The sequence below is a fragment of the Lutzomyia longipalpis genome, chromosome 2 (genome assembly GCF_024334085.1).
Source record: "Lutzomyia longipalpis isolate SR_M1_2022 chromosome 2, ASM2433408v1".
Classification (NCBI taxonomy): Eukaryota; Metazoa; Arthropoda; class Insecta; order Diptera; family Psychodidae; genus Lutzomyia; species Lutzomyia longipalpis.
In genome coordinates this window covers 20,165,674-20,188,740 of record NC_074708.1, presented here as the reverse complement: position 1 = coordinate 20,188,740, position 23,067 = coordinate 20,165,674, and the positions used below count along the sequence as shown (strand labels likewise).

General features: G+C 32.4%; 1 protein-coding gene across 30 annotated transcripts; it reads right to left on the bottom strand.

Annotated features, from left to right (window-relative positions):
* Nucleotides 1-69: 69 nt before the first annotated feature.
* Nucleotides 70-22,055, bottom strand: LOC129789307 (junctophilin-1). 30 transcript variants are annotated; one of them, XM_055826038.1, is made up of 10 exons: nt 20,185-20,652; nt 15,551-15,669; nt 14,566-15,428; nt 12,023-12,234; nt 10,759-11,036; nt 10,542-10,678; nt 10,331-10,471; nt 8,387-10,004; nt 4,897-5,097; nt 70-3,516 (listed from the first exon to the last, which is right to left on the bottom strand). In XM_055826038.1, exons 3-10 carry the CDS (start codon nt 14,880-14,882, stop codon nt 3,430-3,432), a joined length of 2,991 nt encoding a protein of 996 aa, XP_055682013.1. In that variant the 5' UTR covers nt 14,883-15,428; nt 15,551-15,669; nt 20,185-20,652; the 3' UTR covers nt 70-3,429. The 30 variants fall into 30 exon arrangements, with proteins under 30 accessions (XP_055682013.1, XP_055682017.1, XP_055682016.1 ...); XM_055826042.1 differs by having other exon boundaries at nt 14,566-15,425; XM_055826041.1 differs by having other exon boundaries at nt 15,565-15,669.
* Nucleotides 22,056-23,067: the final 1,012 nt, after the last annotated feature.

Here is a 23,067-nt window from a genome sequence, read left to right as displayed (position 1 = left end):
TTTTAAAAAGTTTTTTTTCTTCACTGATTTTTAAGTTTTAAGATATGTAGGTATTAATAAAAGACCAAATTTTCTCAAGGTAAATTTATATTTATTAATATATTCTTTTTATTAAACTCATTGAAACATAAAGTGGAGGCAATATCTTTTTTTTTACTTAATTTTACTCTCCATGAGAAGTAAAAATAATTAAATTTTATGTCTTAATAATGCAAAAGAAAATTAAACGTTATACTTCTGATTTATTTTTAAATGTGTCTTCTTTGACTCCTTTTTATGCAGATCGGCACTTTGTTCTTTATCTAATTTAATATTATAATTTTAGAACTTTCCGATTGATTCATTACAACGTGTGGTTATATTTTGCAATTAGTTTATATGCTTAAAAAAAGAATATTATTAATAATGAAAAAAAAATTATAAAGACATTTAAAATTTATGCTACGATGATAATAAAAATGAAGAAGTATTACACATTTCCATTTTAATATTCTCCACCTTTGTGGATTTTCTGGTAATTTTGCTATGCGTCACAAATCTTCTCCAATAATTATATTGTATTGAAAAATGTAGGTATAATTTCCATAAATTCTAATTTATTATAATCTCGTTTTTTTATGGTAATTGAATATCTTGTTGGTTTTAGGATCTTTTGGGGCCATTTAATTAACCCTCACTATTTTAAACGTTAATGAAAATCTTGATTTTAGTTCTCAATATAATTTCATTCTTTACAATAAATACACAAAAGTGTTGATAATGCGCTTTTTTTTTGTTTATATTTTCAAAGTAGTGATATTTCTCGGTATATTCGGTAAGTTATACTCTTTTTTTTTCTTTCAATTTAGGATGTAAAAAATTCTAGAATCACTAATATTTTTTCTTGTAGTTTTCTTGGTTCTAAGAACATTATCAATGACAAGACTTGCTGTACCTACTTGTTCTCTGTCTCTATAAAGTTATAAAATAAAAATTAATCTTTAAAGAGAAGCATAGTAAAAAAAAAATACAAATAAAATTAAAAGTTCATTTTTCGAGCATACATTGTACACTTTGTGCTTTTGAGTTACTGTTACGATATATTTTTTTCCAAATATATATTCCTTTCCTAGTATGTCATTTTTTGCAAAATATTTAATCAAAAGTATGAAACTACAATGAAGATTTTGCATTAATTTACCTAAATTTCTTTCTTTCTGAACCACTTGCAAAATATCTGTTTCAAATTCTGTGCAAAAAGTAATCTATTTAACGGAAAATTTTATATATTTCTTTATAGAGTATATTCCTCTATTATCCAATTTTTTATGGACATTTTTTTCATTTATTTTTTTTTTAATATTATTCATTAAAATTGATTATGCTTGTAACGTTGATATAAATTTTAATGAGATTTATAATTTTAACAAAGATAATTTCAGTTTCTTTTTTTATTAATAATAAATTTAATTGTAACTTTTTTAATATAATATTCATTAGTTACCACAAGGAAATTAAAATGATCTTCATTTTTTTTTTACTTATTCTTCGTGTTTTATCGCTGTTTTCTTTTCCTATCAAGGTGTCTTTTTTAATTTGCATAAATTGAAGAAAGAGGCATTTTTTTTCTTTTATTCTCATTTCCTATTTTTTCTCATTTTACTTACCAATAAAATACATACACAGTAGTTATTTCATTGGGAAGTTTTTTTTATAATTTTGTTAATTAAAAAATTTGAAACTTATAAAAAATGCATCTACACTACAGAGTATTTTTATACCGATCTTCCACATTCCTCATTTGTTTTGTTCAAATATAGGTATAACAATGAAGATACTTTTTTCTCTCTCCAACAAAAATAAGGATAGAAAAATCAACTAACAATTTTGGATAAATTACTCTATAAATTAATAATTTAAACAGTAATAAATAATGAATTCGTGAGGCAGAAAAAAATAAAAACGAAAAATTAGAATTGGAAGTTTTCAGCAAAAATAAAAGTTTAGCTATTGTAAAAAAAAAGAAATATTACTTCAACATAAAAAATAATTAAAATAACAGCAAAAATTTTAACATGATTTTATCTATTAAAGTTTCTATATATATATTTTAATATATTAATGTTAACAAAATTAAATAAAACAAAAATATTAGACGAATATCAGCATTCACAATGTTTTTCTTTTCTCAAATTTTTCTAATATTTCTTTCTCATTTTTTTTTTTTTGTTTGTATTTAAAAGAGTAAGATTTTGTGTAAAAATGTACTATGTTTAAGAGATTTTTACTTTCATTCAATTTTTCAAAAAATGTTTTCTAGTAGCTAAGCATTTTTTATGGTTACACAATAAATTTTTATTATATAAAACTTGTATTATGTGTATAATCATTATCAATTTCTTTCAAGTTTATTTTTACTTTTCAATTTAAGTCAATTCTCATAGTGATTTTTACAAATAAGGAATCACAAATTGATTTTTTTATTCCTTTACAAAATCACTGAAAAAAAGCTTCTTCTCTTTTTAACGTTCCTCTAATTCTCATATTTAATGTACCTAGCAGATCAAAAGATTTACACAATTTTACATTTGTGGAGAATTCGCACGTAAACTTGTGCCAAAGACGGAGAGCTTACAATACCATTTTGTATAGTAATTTTTGCGCTTTTTTTTTAATCGTGAAAATGTTACCTTTTTTATAATTTTCTTGGTAATATATTTTATACATTCAAATTACAAAATACATTTCCTTTTCTTTAATTTCATTAGCTGTTAAACTGTCAAAAGTATACAGCTATTATTCTTTTATTCATTCAATATACCAAAAAAAATCTTGCGTCTAATTTTGTGAATTTATCACGGCAAGATTGAAAAATTTATCTCATTTTTTGTTGATTTATTTTTTTTGTGTGTATTTACTAATGTTAGGTATATAATATAATTAGAATTTCTTCGTTTTCATTTTTTTTTTAGTTTTTACACATCAAAGAGGAAATTTGATAAAATGTCCTTTACACATTTTCCCAATATTTTTTTTTCTTAGTTCTTTTTACCTTTAAAATTACTGCAAAAACATCCACTATTCAAAATTCATCTTTTCCCCATTTTGCAGTTAGTACACAATTTTCCAATAAAAAGAAAGTGTGTATCCCTCAAAATCCCATCGTTCAATTAACTTCACAGCAGAGACTGTGAGTGTTAATCTATATTCGATCGAAAGCCCAGAAAATTATTAATGCAGAAATTTCCTCAAAAGCAAGTCCATCGAAGCCTATGAAATTTCCACGAGAATTGTGTTCATTTTTGACCCCATGGGTTTCCATACAAATGAACACAAAAATCGAGCCAATGCTGGAGAATGATGACATCCTGTGTCCACAGTTCAGGTTGCTCATCCTGTTGCCATGGCAAATGAGAATTGTGCACTAATCAAATGGGGATTCAGTCGACGCTATGTGAGCATCTTAAAGAACATAATTGCTAGAGCTATGTTTACAACCAACACTAACATCACTAGTTGTTGGCGTGAGAACCAGTCCTGCAAAAAATAAAATAAAAGGATAAAAAAAATATCAAAAATGGAATGATTATATTTAAAGATATACAAAAAATCTTATCACATTTATAATAGAGTACAAATGTCCATTTAGAGAAAAAAGCCATGATCAAGTTCTATTTTTGGCAGAATGTTTTTCGTTGGATTTCAAAACATCCATTTGTAAATGAGATTTATTAGAGCGAAAACCCAAAATGAATTTTCTGGTAAATTTCTTTCAGCTTCCTTCCATGATAAATGTTCACCAAGTGCGTTAGGCACAGCTCCATCTGTTTAAAACACACAGGCACGCATCTTTTTATTAGCTATCCAACCAAATCAGTTTCAAAATTTTATACATCAAATATATAATCAGACTGTTCATTTTTTTACCCAGATATTTTAAGTATTCATAAGTCTTTATAAATGAATTAATGAATTTATTCTTTTCTAAATCATTTAACATAATTCTATGGCTTGAAGCACTGTGATTAACTGCAATTCTGTATCTGAAAATTTATATTTTAAATTGACTTTAAAAGAAAAGTCTATTCAATTGAAAGAACAAAAATTAAATAAAAAAAACAACTTTGAAATCGAACTGTAAAATTATATAAAATTTGTTTGAGAAAATGTACATTGATAACAGATTTTCTAAAATGACTATTAAAAAAATGCTCAGACTTTCTAAATTCATTGAAATAATAAAAATTTTTTTTAGCTTAATCATGAAATTTTTTTTCTATCATAGTAAAGATTCATGCATATTTTTGCAGTGTATAATCGTAATTCATGCTATTGGCATTTTTAGCATAAACATCATCACAGAACATAAACCATACGTTGTACTGTTTGATTCTTTTTTTTCTAATTTTTCTTAAGCATGTAGTTAATGTTAAATTGAAAATAAAGAAAAAACTTGAATAATGTTGTGTATAAAATTACAAGCATATGCGATGATATACAAGTTATCATCTTTCAACATACCTAGAGGTATTTCTCTGTGAAGAAGGTTAGCAGGTGAGAGCAGCAATAAAGGTTGTAATATGAAAAAAAATCTCCTTATTTCAACTAATTGTGTTGAAAGAAATTAGATAAACACATTCAATTCTAGACAATTTTCATGCTTTAGCATTTTCTCTGAATTATTAATTTATCTAAATCTTTTATCCTCAACGAAAAAAAAGACAAACATTTATCTGATGGTTAATTGTTAAAATTATAATTTAGGTATTTAATATTTTTTTTAGTAAAAAAGAAATTAGACAAGAATGTATCTCGAACGGTGTTAATGAAAAGAATGTAAGAATTGATAAAGAAAATAAGCCACGTATTTGCAATAGACTATTAGTAAAAAAAAAAAAAGATGATTGAAATTAATACCTTCACTTGTGGACTGACTAAATATAACAATGGATTGGCTCTTAACCGTTCTGAATTTTCAATTTGGCGCCGAACCTCTTCTCGGCGTGCGGAACCTAATGCTGATACCTCCTCACGACTCATCATTTCTGTTTTCTTTGGTAACTCTTGCACATCCGGCAACGATTTCTTCCGCTGAAGTGGTATGGAAATGGGAACACTCTGCGACATAAGGAATGAAAAATGAGATTTTCTCAATTCTCTTCTATCACCTTCTTCATCCGTTTATCTGTGTATGTTTTTTTTAAGTTATGCTTCTCAGTTTTTTTTATTGTGCGGAATGGGAATACCATTTATTTATATAGGTATAATATTGTGAATGTCATATTTAGGAACATCACCTTGAAAATTACACCGAAAATATCAACAACAAAAAATTTTCCACAATAAAATCAAATGACATTTTCTAAATTATAGTACATAATACACTTTCAGAGTATGTACAATAGTATATATAGCAAATTGTATTTAAGCTAAGATATGTATTTTTGGAATTAAAGCTCATGAATTCTTTTATCTCAAAAGATAATCTCTCTTTCCTTATAAATCTTTGCCTTTTCTTTATTAATTTCACAACATATAAAAAAAGAGAAAAGGAATTCACTAAAGACTTTAAAAAATAATATTTCAACTATAAAAGTTAATTAAACTGTAGATTAATTTTCCACATCAAATAGGTACCAGTTACAATAAATTAAAACCAAGAACGTTTAAAAGTATTTAATTTGTCTCTTTAAATTTGAAAGTTTTTGACATTCATAATTTAAAAGCGAGATATATTATAGGTAGATGTAGTTTAATTGTTTTATAATTTATAATATATCATTGCACGAAATTATGATCTCAATGAAATATATGAATGTTTTTTAACCTCTACAGGCGGTGCTACAATCCAACTTTCTGATGCTCTCCTAGCCAATATGGCTGGAGAGAACATAAGATCTTCCTCTTCTTCCTCTTCATCTTGATACCATCGCATCCTGTGTCACAATTATTTTTCAGAGTGTTATAATTCAAAACCACATAAAATCACATTTTCTTTTCTTTATTCTACATTAAATGCCATTGTATTATGTTGTCGAGAGAGACTGAGATTTGATTTGTAAGAGCACTAAAAGAAGGATAATATTCAATTATTGTAATACGTGTGTTAAATAAATTGTCTTCTTGGTTAATTTTATATTCTATCTTGTATAAATATTATAATTATCATGCGTTGTGTAATTTTCCGTGGAATATTCCCATTTCTTTTTTTTTTTCTAAAAAAAAAATACATATTTCAAATTCATTGAGACACAAAATGCGCCTTATGTTGTATTTGTATAACAAATACATGTACATACATATGTATTTCTGTGTTACAGAATAGCACAGATATGTAGCATGAATTTAAGTGAGTCGATTTACTCTAAAAATAGTGATCGTCTATTCATCTCTCAACACTGCAAAAGCTTTGAAACAGTGGCAATTTATTTAATTATTCCTAATTTCAATAAGGTATTGCAATGGCAAATAATGTAGATTAGGATATATTAGTTTATCGTATTTTTTGCATCATTTTTCCCATAGAAAAATATACAGCATACATTTTTTTTTAATTTGAGTTTGCGCTCAAGATGAGTCACAGGTGAAACACTTAATATAGTTGATTTTATGTGCTTTGAATCACAGCATTAAATTTTACACGTCTTTTCCTGCGCACGAGAGTTAATAATTTCTTTTCTTGTAGAAATGAGTTCATTTTTTAAGAGAATATTTTTTGCTTCCACACATAAAAAATTAATAATTTCATTCCATAGATTTATTCCACATGGTAAGAATTATAGTATAAACTACAACTGCATCACTTTTACTGCGCACAGAACTAAGTTATTGCAATCTCCTATTTACTTATGTATTGATAACTTAAAAAAATAACGAAATATCAAAATGTGAATCACATTTTAACCGGCTTCTTGTCACAGCAACTAAATTTGAACTAAGCTCTGAAAACTCAAAAGCCATCAGGAATCTCTTTTGTGGGTTATTTCTAGTCATTCCTGAGATATGTATTGATGCTTGCTTCTCATGTGTGCCTATTGCACAGAGCCAAGAAATCTCTTACTCATTCAGCACAATCTTATAATGAATATTTCAGTCGCACAACGACTACATTTTCATTTTTAAACTCTCTCACACTTTTGTCATACCACATTATTTTTCTTTTCTATTTCAAACACCACCATCCTCTGTGCTCTTTCTACCATAGAAAAAAATGTGCTCATGATTTTTATTTTTTCCCACAATCCGCAATTTATTGGGAGTGTATATATAGAGTAAAAATGCTTTTAACAGTTGAAACTTTTCCAGGGTTCTAGAACGGATATGCATTTTTTTTCTCAAGTAAGCATATTTTTAGTTCACAATTTTTATCTAATAAAATCCTTTTTATAGAACGATAAAAAAATTAATTATTAGTTGGTGTTCCACTTCGTGGCCAACACCAAGTATTTTCTTTTTCATTTAATTGTAAAAATCAGAAAATGCCAGCATGGTAAGCATGTTTTTTTTCTTAATAAAATCGTCACTTTTGTAAATGAAAAAAATTTCTTTCATCCCATTAGAAAATAATTTTATTATTGTTACGAAAACCTTTTCCAACAGTAAGAAATGCAAAAAAAATAAATAAAGAATGAAAAAATCTTTTACAAGAAATTTTGTACATATTTCTTTTGCTAGAGCTTTCACTACGCGAACTTTTTTTGTCAGGACAATGCCATGCTACGTTGAGATATGTAATATTTAACAAAGAAAAAGGATTTAACGAAAAATAAACATAAGATATAGAAACAAAAAGTGCAAAATACAGAATGTTTATTATGATGAAGATAAATTGATTTTCCTTAATTTGTTGTAAATGCAATGAAATATCCAAAATGAGAACGCTGCGTTAATTTAAATTGAATGTTGATTGAAATTACATTATGTATGATGAAGCCCGACTCAAATAGACTCATAGTCCTGGGGGATTTACATAGTTGCCTTTAAATACATCAGCAACGCAACACAATAAAATGAAAATTGCTCATAGACTAATGCAAAAGTATTATGGCATCAGAAGTGGCACTTAGAAGTACAACAATATAGTGAAAAGGATGTTTTTTTTTCTACAAGAAATTCATTGCTCAATCATTCTTCTCAATTCTCTCTTCATCACACAGCGAAACCGTGAAAATTGATTGCAGTTAAAACTCAAAAATAAATTGGTGAACCAAGCGGTAGAAAGAGTAAAGAAAACATTATTTTTAGCTAACACATGAATTGAAAATAAAGAAAAGTCACACAAAATAGGTATCTCTCTGGGAATTCCTAAACTTTTGTGTCTGGTAATTGTCTCAAAATAAAATTAAGGTGATAGCGTGTCCATTTGAAAATTGACGTGGTAATGATTTAAAATAGAGTATTGAGTTACCTTTAATCCTTTGCCACCGCCGCCACCACCCGTTGCGGGAGGCGCCGCTTTGGCACCAATGAATAAACTCTCGGTGCGCTTTGGTTGAGCCGGCGATGGTACAATATCTTGGCCTAAGGTACGCTGTCGCAGCAGAACATCTTCAAATGGTTGATTTGGCGATGAATACACCGGCTGTGCCATTGGTACTTGGTACACAGGTGTTCCACTTCGGGATGCCCCAGAGCCAGTCATCACTGTACCATTGCCAGATGTTGTTGGTGCTGGGGCTGGGCCCATTTGACGGAATGCTGATCCGGCCCTAACACTGCGCTCTGGGGTTTCACTCGCGGGTGCAGGTGGTAGGGTACGATCGATTGAGGGTTGCCGAGACCCAAAACCACCACCTAAACGACTTGCTGCTCTTGTATACCGATCTACGGAGGAATCTCGACTTGGCGGTCGTTTGTAGTGATCAAAATGGTCGATTGACGATGGTTGTGCATGCGATCCCAACATTGGTCGCTGACCTTCATTTTGCATTTGCGAACTTCGCCGCATTGGCATCCCACTCCCACTCTGAACTGATGTTGAATAGTCTTGTAGTGGTTGCTGCTGCACTAACTGCTGGTCCGACATGTTGTAGTAATTTGGTTGATTTTGGGCCATGCCATAAACTGCTTGAGATTGTGGTTGACTATAAGGTACTGAATTCATTTTACCAAAACTCTGCCCACTTGCAGTACTCATATTACTGCTCATACTGTAAACTTGCTGCTGCTGCTGTAATTGCTGTTGCTGCTGCTGCTGCTGAATCGACGTGGAATTATAAGGGTTCTGTGACGGGGTGTAGTTCATCTGAGTATTTGGTATTTGGTGATTGGAAAATTGGTTCATATAGCTACTATTTGGTTGTGTCTGTGGCTGCTGTTGCTGATACATTGACTGACCACCACTCATATAATCACCCTGGCCAGTCGCTAATGAACTATTTAGGCTATGAGGTTGGGAATATTGAATGTTTGACACATTATTCATCTGTGAATAGTCAATTGTTTGCTGTTGATGCTGCTGAAAGGATTGTCGACGAAATGCCGCCTGGCTCTGAGGTTGTACAACTGGAGCAACACTTGGGGCACGTGTTGTTCCCATAGCACTGGAACTTGGTGATTTTATTGTTTCCGGAGACATAGACTTTGGACTTGACATCAGTTCCAACTTTCCCGGTGGTTCCGTTGGTGGTCTAGGTCTCTCACGATTTCGCAACCGTTCAAAACGCTCTAACACTGAAGGCTTAAAGTCTGGCGCAAATTCACGCGCTGTCGACACAGCCAAATCAGAATCCATACGTGCCTGATCAGATATGACATCAGCCAATTCAGCCTTACTGCGTGCCGTGGCTGTACGTGAAATTGCTATATCTGCCTTCTGAAGAGCATATTTTGATGCCCGTTGAGCCGAACTCACAGCCGCTTCAATCCGCTCTCGAAATTTAGCAGATCGTATCAGGAACACATGTTTCTTCTTTTGACTCGTGATCAACACGTTGCACTTGTACTTTCCCTCCTCTTTTGTAGAATCACGAAAGGTTGTCACGCCATATCCATGTTTCTTGTTGTTGTGCCATTCGCCCTCATATCTGGAACAATGAATATCATAAAATGTACGTACATACATATGTATGTAAAAGTTCGATATAATGTATTTAATTTATGCATATAAAATGGAAAATTCCAATATTAGAAATTAAATGCATAATTACAGAAACGCAGATTTTTAACAGAAAACATTCCCACAGTTTTCAGGAAAAACTGTATCATGTAATTTTTTTGTAAAGAATTTCAGGATCAGAGCCAAATATATTTTTTCAATGCTGATTCAGCTTATTAGTTGGTTTTCCACTTCGTGGCGAATTTATTGTCCTTTTTTTTATTATATGTATAGTTAGGTATGTATATAACATACCTCAAACCATCACTCCTTTCTGATATTCCGTATCCGTCACGCTTATCATGCTTCCATTCTCCCATATACGTTTCTGTTACACTCGGATCTAACTGCTCTTCATCCACGGTAAAACTGGCATTTGAATCCGTATGCATTGACCTTAAAAATAAAATTAATATCAACATTCAAATTTAAGATTAAAAAGAAAATTCATCTTGAAAGTACTTACTTTGTGGTCATTCCGGATTGAGATGAACCAGTACTGATCCATGATGCTGTCGATACTGTCGATCTTATGCTTCCTGAGGCACCTGTTCCCCGTTTCTCTAAATCACCCGTACTTCTTTGTTTCCTAATTTTTAAACCCTTTAAAAAAAGAAATTAAATTAAAAAAAAATCTTTCTTTTTTTCTCTTGCGTTATCTTTAATTAAAAAAAATAACTTACCGATAAAAGTCCTTTCTTGGTCTTTTCTACTAAACTATTTCTTCTAGCTGGGGCTTCATCTGATCTCGCCTTGAGAACAAAACCACCACGAACATCATCAATACGATGATTTCTCTTATCAGCTGGGTCTACATTCTTTTCACCCTCGTTGCTACGTAGCGATGTCATCGACGTTTGAATTGCTTTTGGCCGATAGTGGGACGCCAACCCAAAAGGAGCTGACTGTCGTACACCGTAGCCATGTCTTTTTCCCGATAACCATTGTCCTTGATATGTTCCTTTAAATCAAATGAAACACAATTTTTATTAAGAGTTTTATTGCATTTTTCACTCTTTCTCTGTTTTAGTTTCTTTCTGCGTAATAAAATACTTATTAAAAAAGTAATTATTATCACTCTTGCGAGAGAAAAAAAAGGATATGTGTCATTAATCACGTTCTAACTGGAGCAGTCCACAAATTAATAAGAGAAATATTTTAAATTTAAAAAATTTATTACAACCACTTTCTTATTGTTTTCTAAGAAAATGTATATATTTTTTTAAAAGTTTTTCAACATTAATATGTATGTACTATTGCTCAGATTTCTCTTTTACATATGTATGTAATATACTAACCAGAAATTTTAGTTAAGTAAAATTTAATTAAACGTTGATTGTTCTAAAATGTATTCAACGCACAAGCATAATGTGGGTCAATGTTATATTGTACATAATAATAGGTATAATAATATTTTCATTTGTGGTATTTTCGAGTTAAATAAAATTGATATGCTGGAAAATTTTTATAATTTTAAATAAAAAAGATAATTTAATCAAATAAGGATGCAGTTTAGGTGAGAATTTTTTTACAAAAAAAAAATTAAGCTCTTGTGTATCGTTTTCTGAATTTATTCCACATTGAGAACACATTTTGAATTGATTACATACATATATGTATGTACTGTACATAAAGTAGAAGTTGGATTACCTTTAGATTATTTCTTACTTTATAAAATTATGAAAATCAACAGATTAAACATTCTCATAATTCATTAATTGAATTTCTAAAATGCGAAAAGCATATTCTGCAAAAAAGTTTTCTTAATTTTTAACGTACAATATAGCTTAAAAATCTTCTTTATTAAAAAAAAATCAGCAAACTAGTTTCAATGTTAAATCTTAAATGTTGTATTCGTGTCATCGAAGGGTTAAATCTAAAAATTTATAACTGCCTGCATAAAAGCGGGGGCGATATGAAAGAAAAGGTATTATAATTATAACTTACCGCCATCTGCGTATGTTTCTGAGCCATAGCCATCCTGGAATCCTCCTGCCCATGTGCCCTCATATCGGGCAGTGGACGTCACACTCTGACGAACGCCATAGCGTCCCTTTGCACCACCCGTCCACTCTCCTCTGTAAATCCAGCGACCTCGTGTCTCCACACCGAGGCCATGCCGGCGCCCATTCTGCCATTGACCCTCAAAGGATGATCCACTGCAAAGAAAATAAAATTGGGTTAAATAAACAATAAATCAATTACATTTCATATTTAATCATTGGAGTTTATCATTAAGCACGCATATTTAACTTATTTATTTCACTGTAGGCATTTCATTTCGTCACAAGGAACTCTTAAAAATTTATATTCAAGATACATAATTCAATATTCTATTTAGGAAAAAAACGAAAAGGTTAATTCCTAAGAGATTTCTATATGTTTTTCAAGTGATTCGAATCCTCTTACCCTTTGAAATGATGGTTTTACATAAATTTAGGAATTAAATGTATATATTTCTTCGATTTTTATATAATCAATTTGGTATAAAAATTCAGTAATCTCTGCTCAATAACTGACGGCAAAGTAATTATTGAATTAATTACGAGGTACACTTATGCAAATTCATCCAAGTCGTCAATGTCCTGACATCATCTTCTACATAACTAATCAAAGTTCAACATATTTTCCCCGAGGCCCGGGTTTACAACTTCCTGTTCAAACTTTTCAAAGCCAAAGGTGAAGTACATAATTCTTCCCGTTTAATTTGGACACATGTTGTTGGAAAATGATTAGGTATTCTTAGAGTGAATTTTGCTTTTACTATATTATCCATTCAAAACATGCAATGTTTAATGCCACTAACAAGAAAGCTCATCACACAGGTGTTTGACTTTTCTATTCAAGGAGTAAAAAAATAACTCCTAACCAAGTGAGATGAACTTTGCGCGAAAGCTCAACAATTGATTGTGCTAAAGCAAAAATTTTCCCTTAGAGCTTTTCATTTCCCAAGTGAAAGCTCAGCACAAATTTCTTTTTTGCTCTCTTTTTTCTTAATGCTCTTCTCTAATATATAATTTTGTTAATTGATGATAGGGCAAAACTTTTCATCTACCATCTTTGTATGTACGTATGTACATATAATAAAAAAAAATATCTCAGACGGTAAAATGCCGCAAAAAAACGCGTAAGCGGAAGAAAATCATCACTAGATGAGACATTGTATACGAGCTTTAGGTATGTAAGTAACAAATGATGCGTACAATAAAAGGTAAATGTACTTTAACCTTCTATCTCATTCTTAGTCTGTAGAAACTGAAATTAAATTGTTAATTTATTGGCACACAGAGACCAATTCAGCTGCTCGCTCTCAATTTGCTTCGCACAATTGGTATGCAGACTCAAGACACAAAATCCATGTCTACCGTCGTCTACCAATTTAAATTACGAGTGCAAGACTTTTCATCATGATGTGTCCTACTGCAAAATTGGCAAAGCTTCTTCTTTTTCTTTTATTTCGAATCCATCAATTTCGCAAAATTAAATTAAACTATGGAATGAAAAAAAAAACTTATCCAAAAATAAAGAACTAACAAATTATAATCCTTAAAAAAATACAAAGAATTTAAAATATGATTGCAATTTGTAGTACATTCAATAGTAACAAACTTTTGAAGCATTTGGCAAATATTCAAGAAATACGACCTCATCAACTTTGTATTAAAGCTTTGCACTTTTCATTAAATAATATATGTATATTATACATAACACATAAAATTCTATTAAGTTGTATGTAGAAAGAAAAACTTACACTACCATCATTATGTATTTAAATTAACTTTCTTCATTTAAATATTTTTAGAAAAGATTTTTCTTACAATTTTTCCCATCAAGAAATAAATAATAAAAATAATTTATTTCACCCATACACAAACTAGTGGTTTTGGGTATAATGAAATAAATGCAACCGGTAAGATAAAATTCGTGGAACAGTTTAATTTTACATAGGTAGGATAAATCTACTATGAAAGAATTTAATTGAAGTATGATTTTGTTACTGCACAGAATCAACTAAATTTCCGTGAACTCTCTAAAGAAGATTTGTTATAGTTGACTATCAAAGCTAACTTTTGTATTAATTATACCAACAAATAATTTTTGAATATTAACTGCGAGATACATATTAAGCATATTATCGCAAATGATTAATTTTTATAAGTGATTTAATAAAAAAAAAGAAATAAAATGTTGTTTCCCTATTTTTTTTTTAAATAAACATATCCACAATTTCCTAGATCCATTTCATTCTAAGGATAAAGCAAAGGTCTGATTACTCCATTGCTTAGGTAAAATGATTTTTTTAATATTGTAAACAGTCATTGTATTTGTCTCGTTATTATCAAAAACTAAAGTTGAATCAACGTGAAATTAAAAAAATGTTAAAGGACTTGTATCGTGGGAGTTGTATTATACAAATTAGTCCTAAGAGAAATTAGAGTTAATAGGGGTTGTATGTGATAATTAAATGTTAACATTGAAATATAAAGTACCTTGGCCAAATGTAGACACCAGACACTTCAAATCCATAGTTCCACGCACCGGAATAGGCGCCTTGATGCTTTGGTCCCGTGCAGACACCGTGTCCGTGTGCTTTGCCTTCCTCCCAACCACCACAGTAAGTGCCACCATCTTCGAAGTCAAAGCGGCCCCCACTGATCTGTTGCCGCCCAGCTGAGCCCGGCGAATTCGGGGCAGCTGTACCTGTCGTTACACCACCATTCTGTTGACCCTGGCTATTATTATTCATCTGCTGTTGCTGCTGTTGATGATGAGACATCGATGTTGATGCTACTTCATGTGATTGCATTACCACTCACTTCCACGATTTCTTTTTCGCTTTGGCCCCTCTGTATCCCCAATGGAATTCACATTTATTTTGGATTTCTTTTTCTTCTTCCTCTTCCGCTTCACAGTGAGACACATGCACGTAAATTGTATTGAAGTTGATTGATCCGGTGGATATAGAAACTATCTTGTTAATCACACCACCGCGTGCCACATTTTTTTTTGTTAAATCTACTAAATGTCTTTCTAATTAGTCAATGCTAAGACACATCACGGAAATTGTATCATTTTTGCAATTTTATGTTGGTAAGATAAAAAAATTCACTATCAATGGAGTTGTCGAGCATCTTTTTTTGGTGATTCATAATTGTGACAGCAATTAACTGATGCTTAAATGATCATTCAGAAGATTGCACATTGCCCGCGTGATCGATCTTCTTGCACAAAATTTTCTCATAACGTTCTCGTTGAGGTCAAGGTTGATGTTGCTTATGAAGGAGACATTCAACCTCTTGATCATTGTCACACACTGATAATTCCCTTGTCACTCAAATTCACTACACTGCTTCTTTGGAGGCACATCAACGAAAAAATACATTTATTATTATAATGAAAAAAAAATGGTAGAGCTTTTATTTCATATGCTTCGGTGCTTCACATTTTTTTGTTATTTCTTGATAACTATCTCACCTTCTAGGACTAACCTATATAAATATCTTCCTCTCGACTGTTTAATATAATTTTAATGGAAAAGTGAGTGGTTGGACACATTTTTGAAACATGAAAATCACGAGGGTTGGTCGGCACTCCTTTTTTAATATTTTAATGTTCACTCCAACATTCTTTTAAAGTTATTCACATGTTACCAAAATTGCCACATCCTCATACAGCAATAATTTCATCCAAATAACTCACCATTCATCCCATATTCTCAAACATGATTCATGTTCAAAAATACAATACAAAATATACATATAAACAGTATGGTCTTTAAAGTTTAATACCAAAGGGTTCTTCTATCATCCAGTAGGATTTTTGAAGACAAAATATTTTGCAGAGTTTCCTACGCCAAGTCCAAATTTCCGCAATCAATCATTTCCCAGTGAAGAATCTCTTGCATCCTTCCAACTTCCTTATACATTTCTTTGGCGCCTCTTACTTTAGTGCAATGTGCTTTTACAAATTTATTGCCACTGCAATCTACACTACTGTGTATGAAAATAAGAATTTTAAAAATATTGTACTTTCTTGTTGATCCGGTCTTCGTTTGTTGATCCGAAGACCGGATCAACAAGAAAGTATAAACACCCACGTCAGAATTTTAAACATAAAAATATTGTAATAGAATTATAACCCTTTTATGTCCATAGCATATTTAGGTCATCGTGAAGAGTGAATTTGTAATATTTTATGATTTCTAACGGAAAATTGCAATAAATTATTTAAATTTAAGTTTTTGATTTCGGCTGTATTTCTTTCACATACAGCTTTTTATAGGTCCTTCTGAAGAATTTTGACTTTAAAAATTTTCTTCTTTAACATTTTCCAAACTGATTCTAGAGTAACTTCTAGGAGTATAAAGGAAATATGTCATTTGTTATTTGAATACTATAATAACACGGATGTAATTATTTATGCTCTATAGGAGAAGATTTTATTTAGTATTTATAGTTATTAATTTAACCCAAGATAAAAAATACATAACCTATTCATAAAGCTAGTAATGCTTCAAATAAGTTATAAAATTAATAATAATTAGAAAAAAATAGAATTAAGCATAAATCTTTTCACACCAAACTAATTTTTGGATTTGATTTTATTGTACTATTTCATTTAGGTATATAAAGCCAGTTAAAATTTCTTGGGTAGGTATCTTTTAATATTTAAAATTTAAAAAAAGGTTTAAAACCTTTACAATAAAAGTAAATTCATGTTTTCGCAATATTTCACTCATTTGAAGCTTAAATCAGACTAAAATAAAGTGGTGACTGGGGCAACCAAATTTCGAATTTGCTGCACAGTGTTATCTTTTCTCACACACTATTGCTTTCACTTGGGGAAATCGCATCGACGTCACTTTTATTTTTGGGGAGTAGGTAAAATTCCCCAATTCACACAAATACAACGTACTGTAGGTATATGTCTTTTTTCAGTTTCAAACCTTGCATGGGGGTGGACCGGTAAAACGCAATGATTTTTTTTTCTTGTCATTCCAATTTTGCAAAACAATATCCTGTCTGTGCAATGCGTCACTGGTTTAGTGAAAATAAATTTTACACATTTGTGAAAATTATAAATTTACAGCTATATTGAAGAAAATGTGATAGAGAATTTCTTCTTTAACTTATACTATTGGATTTTGGTGGTCTAAAAATAAATTTTCAATACACAAGCAATACTACATGCTGAAAAGCATGAATTTTGCTCTCCCATAGCCACAGGAAACTTTACAATTTACATACAATTCAGACATACGTACATACATTTTATACAACAATCTGCACTAAAATAATTGGTAAGAGAATAAGATCAGTTGAGACAATTTATTATCTAATTCCAAAATATATTCGGCTTTTGCGGTAACAAAAAATAAAAATATAACATTCACACTTTGGACTCATTTATTTTAAACCAATAAATAGGAATGCTTTGAATTTTCTGGTTTGTCTTTTTAATTCAGTCTTAGCTTATTTGGTTCAGTGGTAGAATGCTTGTTTGAACCTTTGTCATTTTCCTTATCCCAAGCCTGATAGGTCTTTTAAACTGAGAAGTATGTTTGACCACGCGTGAAGCACCTTTGGCGTTGACCGTAAAATATACTACACAAGTTCAGCTACCTATCAGAGAAAAACTGGCTAAAGTCCAAAATATTCTTTTTAGGCTTTTTAGTTAAATTTTAGATCAAATTTATTAAATATCCTAATTGAATATAAAATTTTTATATCTAAATAAAAAGTCAATCATAACGCGTCCAGTTATAAGAGTTGGTATACCATAACACGGAAGGGTCAGTCTATGCGTTGTAATTTAATTTTTAAGTAGTATTAGTAGGCAAAGGTGATTTTTTTTAATGAAATTCGTCGATTTGAAAGACAAAAATGGTTATATCTCAAGTTCTATTGCACATACAGAAATTTCTTGACTAGTTTTGGGAAGGTATTGAAATAAGCTATAATCTGACATATATTTCGATACATTTCAAGGTCACATCCAGAACACAAAATGGCGGATTTTTGTTCTACCAAAACAGATTTTTGCACTTTTTGTCCTCAAAGAATGGTTATAGATGTTTCTGATGTTCTAGAAAGTTATAGAGAATTGCAAAACCTTTAATTTTATACCAAATTGAGCAAAATCGGACAATCCGTTCAAGAGATATGGCTCTTAGAACTTTTCAAATTCAAGAATTTTTCAAATGGCCATATCTTCTAAACGGCGACATAGATTTTCTTCATTTTCGGACAGGTGAAAGATATTGAGTCAGGCTACAAAATATCAAAATTTAAAGGAAATCTATAACAGATGTTGGGAGATATTGTCCCTTAAAGTTAGGCAATTTTTGTTTTTGTTTTTAGCGCCTCTTGCGGCCGTTTTTGGAACTTGGAATGTTCTAAATAGTTGTAGGGCTTCTCAATACCTTTCATTTGATACCAAGATGGTCAAAATCGGTCAAGCCGTTCTCGAGTTATATCGAAAAAACACTTTTTGCTTTAGGCCGCCATATTTGCTAAACCGCTTGACCGATTGTCAAGTATAAATTGTTGATGAAAACATCTCACTGAGCTCTACAACATACTAAAATTTCAGATCCCTAGCTGCAAGGGAAGTGGTTGACGGTATTTCAAAATGGCGGACGGCGGCCATCTTTGATTTTGAAAATGCGAAAAAATGAAATTTTACACCCACATTTTTATAGAAAACTTCAAACCGGAAGTCTCTATCTGTTACCGTTCTCGAGCTATAAGGCAAAGTTTGGCGCACCGGCAGGACGGCAGGACGGCAGGACGGCAGGCCGGCCGGATCAAAAATTTTCCACCGCCATTTTCGTAATGTGGGATGTCTAAAACGTGCTCATACCAAGTTTGAGCCCGATCTGAGGTGGTCGGTTTTTCCGACGATTACAATACTTGGTATGCCACGATTGTGGTATACCAACTAATTCAGACCAGTAGAACAATAGAAGTAAAATGTGGTAAGCTTTCTTAATTAAAATTTTTTACTGACTTTTGTGATTAATATATCAATATATTAAACTCCAAATTAGGAACTCAGCCATATACCTCCCACTGTATTAGTAGGTACCCATATGGTTCAATAATTTAGAAAAATTTTCAACATTTTTAAAAACCTTGACTTTATTGTGAATCATCAGATTATAATAAGAAATTAAATCAATTCATAACTGAAATTTAAGTTAATAATGAAATAATTAGGAGTTTGAAAATTTTAGGAGTTTTCTTTAAATATCACACCACACCTTTTATTATTTTTCGCCAGGATACCTTTAAAAAAAATTATTTTGATCTTTTTTTTTCATAAGACAAAGTTCCAAAAGTTGACTTGAATTATTATAAATATAAACTCTCCACTTAATTTAATTTAAATGGTTTATCACTTTAGTGAGATTAAAAAAAAATAAACGAGAAATGAAAACTAAATATAACTGAAATTGTTTCATAATGCTGGAAGCTAATAAGCCAAAGTTAGATTGATAACACGAATTAATTAAGATTTTAAGAAAAACATGTGGATCATTTGACCATTCACAACCAACCAAAAATATGTTTATGCGTTTTTATGAGTTACTAATTTATTGCACTGCGTAAATTATTCGTACGATTTTGATATAGGTATCCTTTAATAGTGAAAAAAGCTCCCTCATTGTCACTCAATTAATAAATGTATGATGGAGTAAATGTGAGAATTAAAGTAATATCCTTATTGAACTGTTCGTGTTCTACGCACATAGAGACAAAGTAATTTTTTTTCTTTGGTATCCTCACTGGAAATCGATCTTTCAGGGCACTGCCATATGTGCTCAGTCAGCCCATATGGTTGGATGTTGGTGTTTGGACTCTTCCGCGGGAAAACCCTTGAGCATTTTCACCAGGATTGTATGGGAGGTTGAGTTGAAATAATGCGAAAATCATCCATCTCTTTCATCTTTCCGGAATGGCCACAAGTTGTCTCACACTGCACTCACACCGTTAAAACCATTTCGATAGAAGCTCATTTTCACTTCAGATGCCCAGTGTAATCCAATTCATCGGTACAATTTTCTGCCATCTTCATCCTATTTATATACATACGCAGAATATACCTACATATATATATATATTTACTTCACTTGGTTTTGTCGCTTTGGCGATTGATTTGTCGAAAGACGATATCGATAATTCGGATCGTAGAATGTTTAATATTAAAGAGAATTACTGGCGTTAATGCAAAAAAAGAAACTTATTCCCGGATATGAGAATTCAAAGAATTCTATGTAGGTATATACTAAAAAAGCACATATAATATTTTATTCCAAACACTTTTCCATTAATTTCGGAAGCACTATTGAACCAAACACATTACACAAGAGGAAGACTGAATAGAAAAATAAATTAAATTAGATTATATTGGGAAAATCATGAAAAATCAGAGCGAAAAAAAAATAAAGGAAAAAGTCTATCAGTAATTCTCGTTCGTTTGCAATGAAAGCACTGGCAAATGGTTCACTAAGAGGAAGCTTATTAAAAGAAAAAGACGAAAAATCCCCTGTGAGTGAGGAAACGCGTATCCCAAGAGACAATTTTCACTAACATTCAGATGTATTGTACGCTTTTTCTTCTATATATTGTTCAAAAGTTATTGAGAGAAAATATAGGAGACACTTTTAACCACCCAACGGCATTTCTCAACAAATTGAGTCGTGAGAGCTGTGTGGTGGTGGGTCGGTAAAGTGGGTGAGTGTATAAGGAAATTTTCGAGGAAGATGTGGCAAAAATTTCAGTTTGAGAAAAATTATTAATAAGAAATAAAGGGAAAATTATGGCATCTTTTGGATGACTAGTAGAAAGCCTATAGCAAAATTTATCATAAAATATAAGAAAATTTTTAAGAGAAAAAAAATAATACAGGACACATGTATGTGAAATGATGATGCTAATGCTGACGACGATGTTGAAAATTCACTCTTGGTATTATAAATAAATATCAGCTAACTGGTATTCCGATACAAGACGTCGACGGACGTCGTTTTTGCTCTCGATGCCATACACAAGTCTGGGTGGGTAGAGCAGGAAAAAGAGCCAACATGCTGGTGGAAAATACACCAGTCGGAACGAACAGACATCGTCGATGACTACAATGGCGACACTGAGAGCCACAAACATTTTAGTCCGCTATTTTTCCACTTTTAACCTACATAACCCATCCCTTGTCGAGCTCTTTAGCCTCTGTCCACTCTAAGCATCATGGTTTGTCTACCTATACAGATAGAGAAGCCCTTTCTTCCCGTACTTTGATTTTCACGCGAGTATGGAAAAATGACATACATATGTAGAGTACATAATGTGCTACATATACATATAATATAGGATGAGCATACATAGATAACATTTGTCCACCTCTTAGTGGGAAATATGTCAGATAAATGCCCTACAATCCGTCGTAAATCCAATTGACATACATTATAAATTAATTTAAAGAATTAAGACGCCTTCTACCACACTCAATGGAAATTCAATATTAAATTATTTAAATGTTATACAATAAATTGTACATTTGTCTATTTGCACATCTGACACACACTTTACATATTTGTAATAGTACGTATCATATAGTTGATTAAAAGTTCCCAAAGAGACTTTTCACTATATAGCCAAAGAAGAGAGAGGAAAAGTGAATGGATTGAGAAAGCACACCGAACAAGTGAGATAAAAGCTCAAAACGTCCTCATTATATGCACCAAATAAGCTCAAAAAGTCCAAAGATGACGATAATGTTGGAATCCCTGGCCCCATGGGATAGTGAGAGCAGACAATTTTCCTCCAGGGGAAGAAAAATGAGTGCCTTATTGTTTACTTCACACACAATTTGGGGTGACGACGTCGCGGCGGCGATGTTAAGGGATCGGATACACTCATCGACTGAACTGAAAAGCTCAACACGACGGATACCGTGAGTTGAGGAAGTGTGTGCGAAGCAATATGTCTCTTTTTCCCGTATACAAGGCTCTCTCCCTTTCTATCGTCCATTCGCCAGGCCAGAGAGGACTTTTCTTCTCTGCGCAGCGCAATTTTCCCACCAACACATGTTAACCTTCTACTTTCCATTTGTAAGTGTTCCCGAATGAAAATTTTTCCTCTAGGCAGCCCGCAACTACTGCCCCGCCGTGAACCCCGCGCGCGCGGGGCTATTGTTTTCCGCGAACATACGCGCGCTCGTGGGAGCCCCACCACGAACAAGGCATCACCAGCAAGTTATTTGCGTCCGAACGCTGTGTGGATGGCCTCTCGAATTTATTGCACGAGTCATCATCGCATGAAAACTCCTTCGTCGAGAGCACCGAGCATTTTTCATGACACTGAACCGCTCGCTGGATTCTCTCATAGTAAAATCTCAAATACCACATGTTACCCCTTATCAACTCATCACCTTGTCCACCATTACATCCCCCAACCAACTGTTCGGACATTATCTCTTCTACGCCGTGTATGTATTGTTACGAATCGCGATAAATTCAAATGTCGCGCGGCACATGGGGGCCGAGTTTCTCTGCCGAGATTCTCGGCGGTCATCCCCATAACTAATCGACGGGCACGAATGGCCATCGGAAGCAGTCGTGAAGAGATCGCTCCACCAGCAGCTATAAAAGAAGGGCATCGAGCAGCAGCAAATGACTCTGGTCTACCAGCTCGCCCGAGCTGGTGGGAAAGGAGGCACGCGGCAGGAGAAATCCCTAAGTCCGTAACCTCCGAATGCCCTCTCGGAGCTGGTGGGAAAGGAGGCGTGCGGCAGGAGAAATCCCTAAGCCCGTAACTTCCGAATACCCGCCGGATATAGCTCCCCGACTGCGTGGCCAGAGTCACACCGAAGAGAGGCGCCACTTGCCACGGCGCGGTGATGGGCGGAGCCGAGCCGGAGCCGAGCGGAGACCGAGCGAAAGCCCATGGCGGGCGGAGCCGAGCCGGAGCCGAGCGGAGGCCGAGCGAAAGCCC

Excerpts from the sequence above, each read along its gene's own strand:
- LOC129789307 (XM_055826040.1), bottom strand. The coding sequence starts at position 14,882 with ATGCAATCACATGAAGTAGCATCAACATCGATGTCTCATCATCAACAG. Across the intron at positions 12,235-14,565 it reads GGTGTCTACATTTGGCCAAG|TGGATCATCCTTTGAGGGTC; the intron begins GTACTTTATATT and ends TTTTCTTTGCAG. Across the intron at positions 3,517-4,896 it reads TAGTCAGTCCACAAGTGAAG|GACTGGTTCTCACGCCAACA; the intron begins GTATTAATTTCA and ends TATTTTTTGCAG.